General features: G+C 35.9%; 1 protein-coding gene across 1 annotated transcript in view; it reads right to left on the reverse strand.

The window, feature by feature from the left end:
- The window catches only part of drd2l (dopamine receptor D2 like), a 48,036-nt gene extending 34,713 nt beyond the window's left edge, over positions 1 to 13,323 (reverse strand). Inside the window, exon 1 of the mRNA XM_056476240.1 lies at positions 13,203 to 13,323. Coding sequence (XP_056332215.1) covers positions 13,203 to 13,221 — 19 coding nt within the window. The 5' untranslated portion in view covers positions 13,222 to 13,323. The remainder of the gene's footprint in view (positions 1 to 13,202) is intronic.
- Between the last annotated feature and the right edge of the window lie 907 nt (positions 13,324 to 14,230).

The following is a 14,230-nucleotide window of genomic DNA, read 5'->3' on the forward strand; positions in this document are numbered from 1 at the left end:
ATACAAAATAAAGCTCAGATTTGATAGACGAGCCCCACAGAGCCATCAAGATTTTGACCCTTTGTTGAAGTCTTTGAGAAACTCACACCTGAGCAATGCATGTGACTTCATTCTCCATATGAGAGGCGTCTTTAAGCTGCCATGTTTAACAGAGGTTTCAGGTGTGCTGAGTTTGCATTAATAGAACATTTTCTTCTAAAGCAGAATGAAACTATTTCACAATGTATAAAACATCACAAAACAAACAAAAACATAACACAATACAACAAAACACAACATGACGTACTGTACCAACCCCCTTAAACGAAGCTGCAGTCCACTACACTTCAAATAATTTACTCGCACAATAAAACTAAAATCAATAAACCACCAGAAACCCAATCAGTAACATTCTGCTGTGCTCTATTAATCAACTGTTTCCACCTATGAAGGTGTGCTTCCAATGATCTTTCCTGAGTGTTTAGTTTAGACGTGTTATCATTTACAATGTAGTCTCTGGTCTTTTGTTCATCACCACTCCATTTGTTCAGCTCCACACTATAAACACAAACACAACTGCTAACAATTTGCATGTTGCAATTGCATGTGTGCATTTCATTCATTCATTCATTTTCCTTTAGCTTAGTCCCTTATTTATCAGGGGTCGCCACAGCGGAATCAACCGCCAACTTTTCCAGCATATGTTTTACACAACGGATACCCTTCCAGCCTGTTTCCACCCGGTACTAGGAAACACCCATACACACTCACATTCACACCCACACACACTACTGTCAATTTAATTAATCAGTTCCCATATAGCGCATGTCTTTGGACTGTGGGGGAAACCGGAGCACCCGGAGAAAATCCATGCCCACACGGGGAGAACATGCAAACTCCACACAGAAACGCAAACTGACCCGCCGACCTCAAACCAGCGACCTTCTTGCTAACCACTGAGCCACCGTGCCACACTGAGTACATTTCACATTAAGTGAAAAATATTCTACACCATTTTGTCAATGCATGCATGTTAGACTCAGATCTGATATTTTGTACAGATTATATTTAGTATTTAATGATTTTTCTGTAAGAAAAATGTTGGATAATTCAAAAGATATGGAGTTCATTTCCTCCATGTAATTATTAAGCCATCACTACCTGCCTTTTTCATATGATTCCTTATATACTAATGCTAAAATGCTAAAAATCCAATATCAGCCGATAAATATTGGTAGACGATACATCGATATCTGTCTTTTTCATATTATCCCAGATAACTTTAATCCAATATTGGTTAACGAGACATTGATATCTGACTTTTTTGTATTATCGCAGATATGTAGATAGCTTTAAGTTAATATAATATTGGCCAATAAACATTGGTAGACAAGTTGATATCTGCCTTTTTTATAAAATTCCAGATACACAGATAGCTTTCAATTCATCCAATATCAGCTGACAAATATTGGTAGACAATACATAGATATCTGTCTTTTCATATTATCCCAGATAGCTTTAAATGAATCCAATATCAGCTGACAAATATTGGTAGATGATCCATCGGTATTAGCCTTTTTCATATTAATGCTGATAAGCTGATAGCTTTAAATTTATACAATATAGGACGATAAAAATTGTAGACTATACATCAGTATCAGCCTTTTTCAAAATATTTTCAATAGCTTTACATTATAAAATATCGGCTAATAAATATTGATAGCTGAGTCATTGATATCTCCCTTTTTCATATTATTACAGATATACCAAAAGCTTTAAATAAATCCAATATTGGCCAATAAATATCGCTAGACAAGACATCGATATCTGCCTTTTTCATATTTTTGCAGATATGCCGATAGCTTTAAAATGAATTCAATATCGGCTGATAAATATTTGTAGATGATACATCGATATCTACCTTTTTTTATATTAACGCAGATAGCTTAAAATTGATCCATTATCGGCCAATAAATCGGTATCTACTTTTACATATTTTCGCAGATAGCTTTAAATTAATCCAATATTGGCTAAAAAATATCGGTAGACGATACATCGGTATCTGTCTTTTTCATAAATATAGTCGATATGGTGATAGTCTTTAATTAATACGATATCAGCTGACAAATATTGGTAGACAATACATAGATATCTGTCTTTTCATATTATCCCAGATAGCTTTAAATGAATCCAATATCAGCTGACAAATATTGGTAGATGATCCATCGGTATTAGCCTTTTTCATATTAATGCTGATAAGCTGAAAGCTTTAAATTTATACAATATAGGACGATAAAAATTGGTAGACTATACATCAATATCTGCCTTTTACAAAATATTTTCAATAGCTTTACATTATCCAATATCGGCAAATAAATATTGATAGCTGAGTCATTGATATCTCCCTTTTTCATATTATTACAGATATACCAAAAGCTTTAAATAAATCCATTATCGGCCAATAAATCGGTATCTACTTTTTCGTATTTTCGCAGATAGCTTTAAATTATTCCAATATTGGCTTATAAATATTGGTAGCCAATACATTGGCATCTGTCTTTTTCACAATATCGTCGATACACAGATAACTTTAAATAAATTTAATACTAGCGATAAATATATTGGTAGACAATAAATTAGTATCAGCCTTTTTCATAATATCACTGATTTACTGATAGCTTTAAATTTATAAAATATCGGCCGATAAAAAAATGACTATTCATCAGTATCTGCTTTTTTCAAAATGTTGTAAATAGCTTTACATTATCCAGTATCGGCTGATAAATATTGGTAGCTGATTCATCGATATCTTTCTTTTCATATAATTGCAGATAAGCCGATAGCTTTAAATTAATCTAATATCGGCCGATAAATATTTGTAGATATATCGATATTTACCTTTTTTATATTATCCCAGATAGCTTAAAATCAATCCAATATCGGCTGATAAATCGGTATCTACTAGGGTTGGGCCGATAAACGATTCCATAGTCCATCGCCGATGGCCAATAGACTACATGATGCTGAGCCGGCATCGCCGATCCTCCGCCCTGCCCCCGTCGCAAACCCGCTCGTGAAAAATACACACGTATGCCTTGTTTAAACTAATATGTCTTTGTTTTAAAATGTCATTTTAGAACGAAAATGACCCACATCCACACCGTGTTTTACCTAGCATTTTTGAACAGCTCTCCGTCCACTGAAAACGCACATCACGTGACCACACACACACACACACACACAGCCACAGACACACACTGTCATGCGCTCATCTGAGCTCCAGTGAGCAGTGCACGTCGGACAGTTTATCAAGGATGTATCGCTGGATCGCGTCTCACTATAGTTGTTAAACAAGATATTTAGACATCCCAATTCTCCCGGAGTCTCTATGCATTTGCGGGAGACTCCCGGATGCCTGCAAATGAGCAAACGAGTGATAATCTCCCGGAAATTGCACGTCTCCCTCCCGGTCCTCAAATAAGTCGCGCACCCTTCTCATCCCCTCCGAATTAATCCAATTTCGGCTGATAAATATTGGTAGATGATGCATCAGTTCCAGCATTTTTCATGTTATCGCATTGCATATAATGTTATATTATGGCTTTAAATTAATCCAATATCAGCCAACAAATATCGGCAGCTGATACATCGGTACATCCCTAATAATAAGCAGTAGTAATAGTAATAACTCATTAAATTCATGCGGCTTCATTTGTGCAGTAAATCTTGTTATGATCCAAAGACCATGATCACAACATTAAGATGTGGAGGTTTGTGAGGGCAGCGGTTCATTAGGACGAATTATGCAAATGCAGCTGCAGCTGTGTGACATTGAAGCGAATGGCCTGATCCTGATTAAAGACGGAGGAATTGAAAAAAAATTGAGAATCTGTGCAGCTCCAGCTCTCACGCTTGTTAATCAGGACAATGCACACTGATGAGGGCCCTCGTATCTGTATTTAATCTGAGCGCTGACACACAAACACTGATCACTGAGGAGAAAATGATGCCTGTGTGATAATTAAGTATTGGATAATGAATGCGTGCACTCTAAACATTAATAGCTGTGATTTTGTCATGGAATAATTGCTTCCTAATCTAATAATCACCTCCATCTCCAAAAAATGTCTGCAGCTGACGATCAGTTTTGATCATTGGTTCACAATCTCACAGCTGACTCCCCATTAAAATGTCACACTGCACAAAACCGGGAAAATAAATAAATAAATAAATAAATAAATAAATGAATGAATGAATGAATAAATAAATAAATAAATAAAATAAATAAAATAAATAAAAGAAATTGAATTGCCCTTCTATGTTTTATTGTGTATTTATGACAGTTTTCCACCCAAATTCTACCAAATTAGTAATTTTATATTCATTAGATATCATTTGCAAACAAAAAATAATTAATAATTAATCTTGTAATATAAAATTACATGTAGTTAATGCAATATATCGCAATAGACAAAATTTATGATTACTTTTACTACTTTTCTCATTAGGATTTAGGATATTTTTATGTAGGATTTCAATTGCATCATATTGTACAACACTGATAAATAAAATGCTGTAGTCTTTATTGTGAACAAAATTAAATGCATTAAGAATCACATTACATCAAGGTTCTCAATAATGGAGTTTTTGAGTTATAATCAATTAAATAAATAAATAAATAAATAAATAATTGAAAACACTTACCAAAATCATACATGTTTGTCAAGGTAAGGACAAAAAAAAATATGTAAATTAAATAAAATTGCTAAACTACACTGTAAAACTCAATACGTTAGGGTAACTCAAACCATTTAAGGAAACCGATTGCAACAAATCATTTAAGCTCAAAAACTAATCCTAATGAGTACTGTGAACAATCCATTTGAGTAAACAAAGTAATTTAAGCACAGTAAAACCCAATAAATGAAGAGAACTTAAACCATCTGAGTACTGTAAACACAATAAGTTAAGGCAAATCAAACCATTTAAGGAAACCAATTGCTACAAACCATTTGAGTTAAAAAAACTAATCTATATGAGTACTGTGAACTTACTCCATTTAAGTTGAAGTAATGAAGTATTTAATTAACTCATTACCTTCAACACTGAGTTCAAAACTCTTTTCAAATGAGTAGAATTAACTTTCAGTCAATTTTGAGTTAACTACACTCCTTTCATTTGATAACGTTGACCGTTGATTTTTACGATGTATAAATAATCGTTCATCTTTCAAAACAACAACAACAACAAAGAAATTTCATGAGAAAGAATATGTAGGTCAGTAGAACTTGATTTTATCTGGGAATTGATTGGATGGAGAGGTTATTACATATGCATGAGAACAAGTATTGGTTACCTAGCAACCAACAATTAACAAGGCATGCATAATAGAGTCATGTGAGTATAATGTTCATTGCATCACAGTTTATTTGACAAATGCAATTCCACCTCCCAGATCCAAAACCACCATGTATTTTGACTGTGAGAGAAACCGGAGCACGCGGAGGAAACCCACGCCAACACAGGGAGAACATGCAAACTCCACACCGAAACGCCAACTGACCCAACCAGGGCTCGAACCAGCAACCTTCTTGCTGTGACGCCACAGTGCTAACCACTGAGCCACCGTGCCACCCTATAGTTATACATGTCAAAGGTAATTAAAAATACAACTGAATTTTATTAGTCACTGACTCTATTTTATAAAAACCATTACAAACTCTGATTCTAAGAAACTGAGATCACCTATAAGATTAATAAAAGCTTCAGTAGCTGTCATTGCATTTACTTTAGTTAACAAGTTAATGAACAAAATGCCTATAAATAGTCCATGTTTGAAAATAAATCAGCTATTAAATATTCATCATTTGCTGCAGTGATGATCTGAATATTCCTAAAAGGCACTCAACAAATAATTATTCACTGTCTTTTCTGAGATGCCCGTGATATCAATATTGTGCATGTTCATTATCACGATATATTGAATTATTGGATTTCAGCGCATGTCTGAGGGAAACCCAGCGTTTGAGGCTGCAGGAGCTCTGATCAATCTTTTACAGCGCCAGTACATCTTTTTACATGGCCAGAAATAATAAGGGTCTCTTTCTCCGCAGAGGACTCGTGTTTAATGCCTTCATTAAGGTCACATTCAGATCCTTCAAGATCTTTCACACAGTTTAACAGATGAAGGCATGTAGTCTTCATGAAATGTAATGTGCATTAAATGATGTTGAAAAATCACTATCACAATTCTGTTGAAGCCCGATGAATAAATAAAGTTAAAAGGTAGTATTCTGAGACAAAATGTCTTTGCATGATATAAATTAGGGCTGCACAATATATCACATAAATATCATCATCGCCATAATAGTATCTGCAATATACACTCACCGGCCACTTTATTAGGTACACCTTACTAGTACTGGGTTGGACCCCTTTTACAATCAGAACTGCCTTAATCCTTGGTGTCAGAGATTCAACAAGCTACTGGAAATATTCCTCAGAGATGTTGCTCCATATTGACATGATAGGATCACGCAATTACTGCAGATTTCTCAGCTGCACATCCATGATGCCAATCTCTCGTTCCACCACATCTCAAAGATGCTCTATTGGATTGAGCTCTGGTGACTGTGGAGGCCATTTGAGTACAGTGAACTCATTGTCATGTTCAAGAAACCAGTCTGAGATGATTCATGCTTCATGGTGCGTTATCCTGCTGGAAGTAGCCATCAGAAGATGGAGACACTGTGCTCATAAAGTCATGGACATGGTCAGCAACAATACTCAGGTAGGCTGTGGTGTTGACACCATGCTCAATTGGTACTAATGGACCCAAAGTGTGCCAAGAAAATCTCCCCCACACCATTACACCACCACCACCAGCCTGAACCGCTGATACAAGGCAGGATGGATCCATGCTTTCATGTTGTTGTGGCCAAATTCTGAGCCGAGCATCTGAATGTGTCAGCAGAAATGGAGTCTCATCAGACCAGGCAACGTTTCTCCAATCTTCTATTGTCCAGTTTTGGTGAGCCTGTGTGAATTGTAGCCTCAGTTTCCTGTTCTTAGCTGACAGGAGCGGCACCCGGTGTGGTCTTCTGCTGCTGTAGCCCATCCGCCTCAAGGTTGGACGTGTTGTGTGTTCAGAGATGCTCTTCTGCAGACCTCGGTTGTAACGAGTGCTTATTTGAGCTACTGTTGCCTTTCTATCAGCTGGAACCAGTCTGGTCATTCTCCTCTGACCTCTGGCATCACCAAGGCATTTGCGCCCACAGAACTGCTGCTCGCTGGATATTTCCTCTTTGTTGGACCATTCTCTGTAAACCCTAGAGATGGTTGTGCGTGAAAATCCCAGTAGATCAGCAGTTTCTGAAATACTTAGACCAGCCCGTCTGGTACCAACAACCATGCCAGTTTAGTCACTTAAATCCCCTTTCTTCCCCATCCTGATGCTCGCTTTGAGCTGCAGCAGATCGTCTTGACCATGTCTACATGCCTAAATGCATCGAGTTGCTGCCATGTGATTGGCTGATTAGAAATTCATGCTAACAAGCAGTTGGACAGGTGTACCTAATAAAGTGGTCGGTTAGTGTACGTATTGCAGACACGTGTGATAAATTTCATTTATTTTATGCATTGGCTGTTAATATGAATTTGACCAATCAGCTGAGGCCTTGTTTTCTTTATCCCCACCTCCCCAGTAGCTGCTGTTCTGCTATTGGCTGGAGACCAAAGCTGAACCCAGAGCTGAAAATAAACACTAATGGTGGGAAAATTACAACAGGCAATCAGAGTCAGGATATCTGCTTTTTTTTTGTCATACATAATGTTTTAAAGAATAAATGTTTGCACCTCGACAGTTTTTTAGTCGGAATTAGAAATAATTTAATGTGAAAAATATTGTTATGTAATACTCAACAGTAGCCCTAATCTAAACACGCATTTCCAAGAAAAAAAGGTCAGAATTTGGAGATATAAACTCACAATTCTGATTAACGTGATATAAACTTGTCATTGCAAGAAAAAGTCATAATTATGAGACAATAATCAGTTTTTTATTGATTTTTTTAATTGCTGGCATCCATACAAGTTTTTAAGCAATGAAAACTTTGTCTTGGAAATAAGTTTACGTCCTGCAATTGCTAATTTTTATATAAATACCAGCCCAATATCATGAGGAAACATAACTATTTACGTATTTTCAGAAAAGGGGCTAATTTGTACAATTTTAATTGTATTTGTAATGAGATCGTACAAATGAATATGAGTTAGCCACTAAATCAAAACAGCTACAAACTGCTGTTTTAATTAGTAGAATTTTTGGTGGTAATTCTGAAATTAGGACCTGAAAATGTATTGCATTGTTAATAAAATAATAATTCCTTACATTTATATAGTGCTTTTCTAAACACTCAAAGCCCTTTACACATTGGGGGAATCTCCTCATCCAGCACCAGTGTGCAGCATCCACATGGATGAGGCGACGGCAGCCATATTGCGCCAGACACCACGCACCAGCTGATTAGTGGAGAGGAGACAGAGTGATGAAGCCAATTATGATATGGAGATGATTAGGAGGCCATGATGGACAGAGGCCAGAGGGCAAATTTAGGATTATTAATGACCACAGAGAGTCAGGACCTCGGTTTAACGTTTTATCCGAAAGACGGCACTCACCGAGAGTCCCCATCAATATAGGGGGAGCCCACATAGACCGCAGGTTGAGCGCCCCTTGTTGGCCTCACTAAAACCACTTCCGGTAATAAAGTCATAAATAAATAAAATACATGTAACTGGGATTATTTATCTTGGAAATCGTCATTTCATTTACATACAATTCTATTTGCAAACATCTCTCATGCTTGCATGTTTATCTCACAACTCTGAATTTTAACAACCTGAATAGTGTGATAAAAGACACAATAACCATTTGATTTTTTAAATTCCACAATCAAAATAGGCAGAAATTAGCCTATATACGTTAATAATCACTCTAAAATAATTATGGGTTGAGCAATAGACCTTTTTCACAGCGGAATTGAATACAGGAAGCGCCCTCCGAAGCAATGTTTAGCTGTTTCCGGTTTCGCAGAAACATGACAGCCTCAGGACATTGGATGACATTTTCACTGTCAACTTTGCCTTAATTTGGACATGAACAGGTTGTTCGCTTGGTTAATGAACTGATGTAGCCTAAATAAATCAGCATTTAAAAGGAATTTGTGTAGAAAATGTGTCTTACACGAAGTGTTTGCAACGTTAGGTTACAGTAAGGTGCGCAGCCAACAGTATAAGATCTGCTAACTCAAGCCATTCGTTAGCAAAAATAACTATTTAACATCCAGCAGGATTAGTTTTATGTTAGTAGTTGTCTGTAAGCTGTGCTAACCCCCTCCTCCTTTGTATTCAGGGTCAGATACGGGCGAGTTGCTATCGGTCGATGCGAAAGAACGAGGAGCCCCATAATGACAGGTTGCTTAACGCTCGTAAAGTTTACTCCAGTCTGGAAACATAATTTAGCTCCAACTCACCGGAAAATATAAAGATGATTGTTGTTGTGTTCAGTGTTTGAATACGATTCTATTAAAGCACTTCAGTTTAACACTAATTACTCAATTTTAAAGCAAATATCTTCAAAACAGTCCGTCTGTAGCGTATAGGCTGTGTTTCTGAATCTTCAGGTTAAAGTTAGTTCATGTTCCAGTTCAGTTTGTTCATCTGCTTTTTATTAAGTTTTTATTATTTATTTAAAGAACAGCAAATAACATTTTACAACACAAAAATAAACATGCCAGGGGGTAATTATAAATAAAATACAAATATACTAAATGTACATATTAAATAAATACATTATAGAGGTCACAGTTTTTTAAAGTGGGTAGGCTTCCTTGATTAAAGAGTCTCTGATGCTGGTAATATACAAGCATAGTTCAGTGATCAATACCTTACAATTTGGTTGCTTATTAGTAAATTAGACAGTAACGCCAAAACGTACATTTTCCCTCAATGATGAAAGAGGTTTTGAAGACTGAAAATTGTTAATAATTGTTTGCAGCTCTTCCTTTTGACTGAGTATGTACAATACCAAAATAAGTGTAAAAGCGTCTCCTCCTCGTATTCATTACAGAAACACAATTTACATCAATTCCACTTTTACATTTCTGTAAATAATGTTTTGCTGGATCAAATCTGTGGAGAAGTTTAGAGGATATTTCTTTAATTTTGTTTCTAACCTGATATTTCTGTGGTAACAGCCACACTTTCTTCAGCAAATCAAGTCACCCTTTAATAAAGACATCCAATAAAACTTTATATAAGGAACAGTAGTGATTTCTTTTTGGAAAAGAGTTGGAAAAGCTCTATTATTACTCTTGGTGTTTACTGTAAAACAAGTTTTGCCTACATAAGATTTAGTAAAATCAGAAGACGATGGTCTTGATTAATACCACTAAATAACATATGGGTCTCTGAAAAAAATGAACCAATAACAGTTGAAAACTTGCAGGGTTATTGAGATACTGTGATGAGAAAGGAATTCATTGAAAGAAAAGTATACCATCTGTATTATAAAACTGACTAACCAAATTAATTTTGTTGTAAAAAAATAGCATTTGTATTAGTTGTCTATTATTCCAGTGTGGGGGAAAATTATGCTTATATATTAATGACCTTGATAGGAGCACTTGTGTGTGGAAGGCAGATAACTTAACTGGAATTTTGTCTATATTATAATTTCACATCTAAATAAAACTAAGACCACCAATATTTGATAAAACATAATGATCTCCGCTTTGAAGTGCATACAAAAGCGTACTCTGGCATGTAACTTAAAACGAAGGACATTCATTCCGTCTAATTAATTTCACCCATGATTTCCTCTGTCCTTTGTCTTTTCGTGGAAATTGAGGTAAGGATGTAGTTTTTTTTAAGCTGGAACAGCCGGGAACGCTGCAATAACAGTGACGAGACGACTCTGCCATTCTATCTTACTCTGTTGCATTGGAACCGGATGTTGTGATACGCAGTTTCGCTTACCGGAACCAGGAAGTGTGAAAAAGGCCTATTAAACACAAAAAAAAAAAACAATCATCTACATGCTGAGAACAATGTTGACATTTTCATTTATTTTGCTTCGGCTTAGTACCTTTATTTATCAGGGGTTGCCACAGCAGAATGAACCGTCAATTATTCCAGCCTGTTTTACGCAGCTGATGCCCATCCAGCTGCAACCCAGTACTGGGAAATTAGTCATTTAGTCAACACCCATACACGCTCACATTCACACACACACACACACACACACACACACACACACACACACACTACGGCCAATTTAGTTAATCAGTTCCCCTATAGCGCATGAGTTTGGACTGTGGGGGAAACCAGAGCACCTGGAGGAAACCCACATCAACACGGGGAGAACATGCTAACTCCACACAGAAACACCAACTGATCTAGCCAACCAGCGACAAACTTGCTGTGAGCCACCGTGCCACCCACACAATGACACTTAACATAGCTTATTCAATACACTCTGAAAAAAGGGTTATTTCAAGCCAAGTTTGTTTCAAATATGGACATTTTTTTACATTTTTTTCAATTAAGCCCAAATTTAACCCAATTTTTGCAATCACCCCCCATTTTAGAGTGCATGTGTGCGCAAGCACTCAGTTAGTACCTGAACAACAGAAGCAAACAATAGTAATGCTGGCAGCACTGACTGTTCACAGATGCACCGCTGTTGCATTAAAATTGAGCAGCTTTATAAGCAGTGCTCCTGCTGTTTGCATTTAATGCGACAGGCTTTTGTTTTATTGTTAGGTGACGACTCATTTGATCAGGACACAGACAAACACATCCACTCACACACCTCTACAAATGTTATTAGAGCACCAGACAAGTGATCAAGAGCCAGAGGAATAAGCCTTTTCTTTCTGCTCATGAAAGCTACTGAAATTTACATTCTGTATATTAATTTAAGAGCAACATTAACCAGAACTGGAACAAATAGACAAAAATGATAGATATACAAAACCACAATGGATGCAAAAAAAGCTGAAAACACACCTGGAAATGGATTTTTAAATGCCTACAGTAAGAAAAATGCTGAACTCGCAGTATTTTAGACTTTATGCATAATTAAATACATTTAATTGAGTGACATTAATCACTGAAGGTCAAGATATTTCATGGAACTCTCATATTCATCTCGATTTTCAGTTTAATCTTTTATTATAATATCATTTGGTTTCCAGGAAAACGTTTGTATTAAATTCAGGTTTTCTCTATACCTGAATGTATATGACTTTTCAATTGCATTTGATAAATTTTCTATGACCAGGAAAATGTAAAATACAAAGCTTAAATTGCAGACAACATATTATACAACAATATTATAAAGATGCATGCAAATTTGTAAAGGTATAGTATACCTAAAATATAATAATTGGATGATCCCTAGTTGGTTCCAAACCTTCATAAGCTTCTTTCTTCTACTAAACATGAACATTATTGAAGATTATTAGAAAATGCCATGCAATGATATTCATAGTAGTGAATGGCAAAGTTAGTAATGAAAGTTAATGGCAAACTATTTCCAAAATTCTTCCAAATATCTTGTTTAGTTCAACAGAATAAAGAAACTGCTTTGGAACCGTTTGAAGTTAAGTAAACAATGGGTTAATAATATTATTTTTGGGTGAACTATTCCTTTAATCATGAAGTATTCTGAAGAACAATTAACCAAATGGTTGGTTTGTCAAATTATCATCAAGCTGATAATTCAAGAGTTTTTAGCAAGCTATCTGTAACATTATGAAATGAAGGGGGCCATAAAACACGTATGAAATGTATGCACTAAATGCTGGGTTGTTGTATCCAAACCATTAATTTACTGAATTAAACTTCAACGTATTAATTAATTAGTTATTCGTCAACATCTGACGATTAATCAGTATTTTTAAGAATGTAGATAGCATATTGTAATCAACCCATTAAATGAAATAGGAGACATACTCCTGAAAAACTTTCTGACTTTCAATTAAAGCTATCTTAAATACCACTCACGTCGATGTTTTGTTGTTAAAATCGGAAACCACCATGATTAAAAGTTCAAAACCAATATGCAAACGAGTAGGTTTGAGATTTGGACCTTGTGAGAACTCGCCTGAGAACGCGAAGAGGATGAAGAATGAAAAATGAGTATCAAAGAAGTGTCTTACTTTCATTCAGTAGGCGCATTTCATCAGTCCCACAGTAGTACAGCAGACAGTGCAATGCTCATGTCGATGGAGAAGCAGAAATCCAGATTTCTTCGGAGATATAGACGAACATTGCAGCAGATGCACCTGATCTCTGCTCATTTTTGCGCTCTCTGTCCGCTCCTTGGGCGCGCGCCTCCTCCCCTAGCTGCTCAATATTCATCTCATTTATATTCATCAACTTAAACAGTTATTACCGCCATAAAAAGACATGTATAAAATAAGAAGGCATAAGAGCCATAATAACTCACCCGCTTATTTCTCTTCAGAGGCAGATGTAAACTAATAGTGTCGATTTATTTGCGTCAGTTGGCAGTATAAATCAAAAGTAAAGGTATAATTTACTTTGGCTGGAGCCGTTGATAAACGTACGTGACTGCGCTTATTTTAAATTAGCGCGGCAAAATTGCTCGCCAACGGAATAAACCGTCATTTGAAGACTATGTATTGAAAGACGGGCAAACAAATGGAGAAATAAACAGAAACACAGACAAACAGCAGATAAACAGAAAACTATTATACAGAGTGGGTGATTTAACTGTATGATCAATAAGATTAAAGATCTGTTCTTTAGCATTTAAGCCTTTTTAATGTTAAGGGGTTTATCTTGTGTCTTATTTGTTGTGTATGTGCTGTATTACTTGTTATTTTAATTAGCACTGATTGTGTTCAACATTTGGGGTAACGTTATGTTGTAAAAAATGAGCTTTGTAAATTAACTAACTAACGCACTAAAGAGATCTTAAAATTTTCTTTCTAGGCATCGAATGAGTTAAGTGTGAAATCATGCAAAGTTATAATTCAACAACAAAATATGTAGATACGCTCAAGATGGTGAACACTTGAGTAAAGGACAAAAAAACTAATTCAACAGGAATACACAGGTAAAGAGAACAAAAAATTCCATTCTGATGCTTAGCCTTGAATTTGAGACTCAGAAAAGAAGATAGACACCTTTCTTCAGCAAGGGACAGACATGAGACCTCGTG

Source organism: Danio aesculapii, chromosome 16 (assembly GCF_903798145.1).
Source record: "Danio aesculapii chromosome 16, fDanAes4.1, whole genome shotgun sequence".
Taxonomy (NCBI): Eukaryota; Metazoa; Chordata; class Actinopteri; order Cypriniformes; family Danionidae; genus Danio; species Danio aesculapii.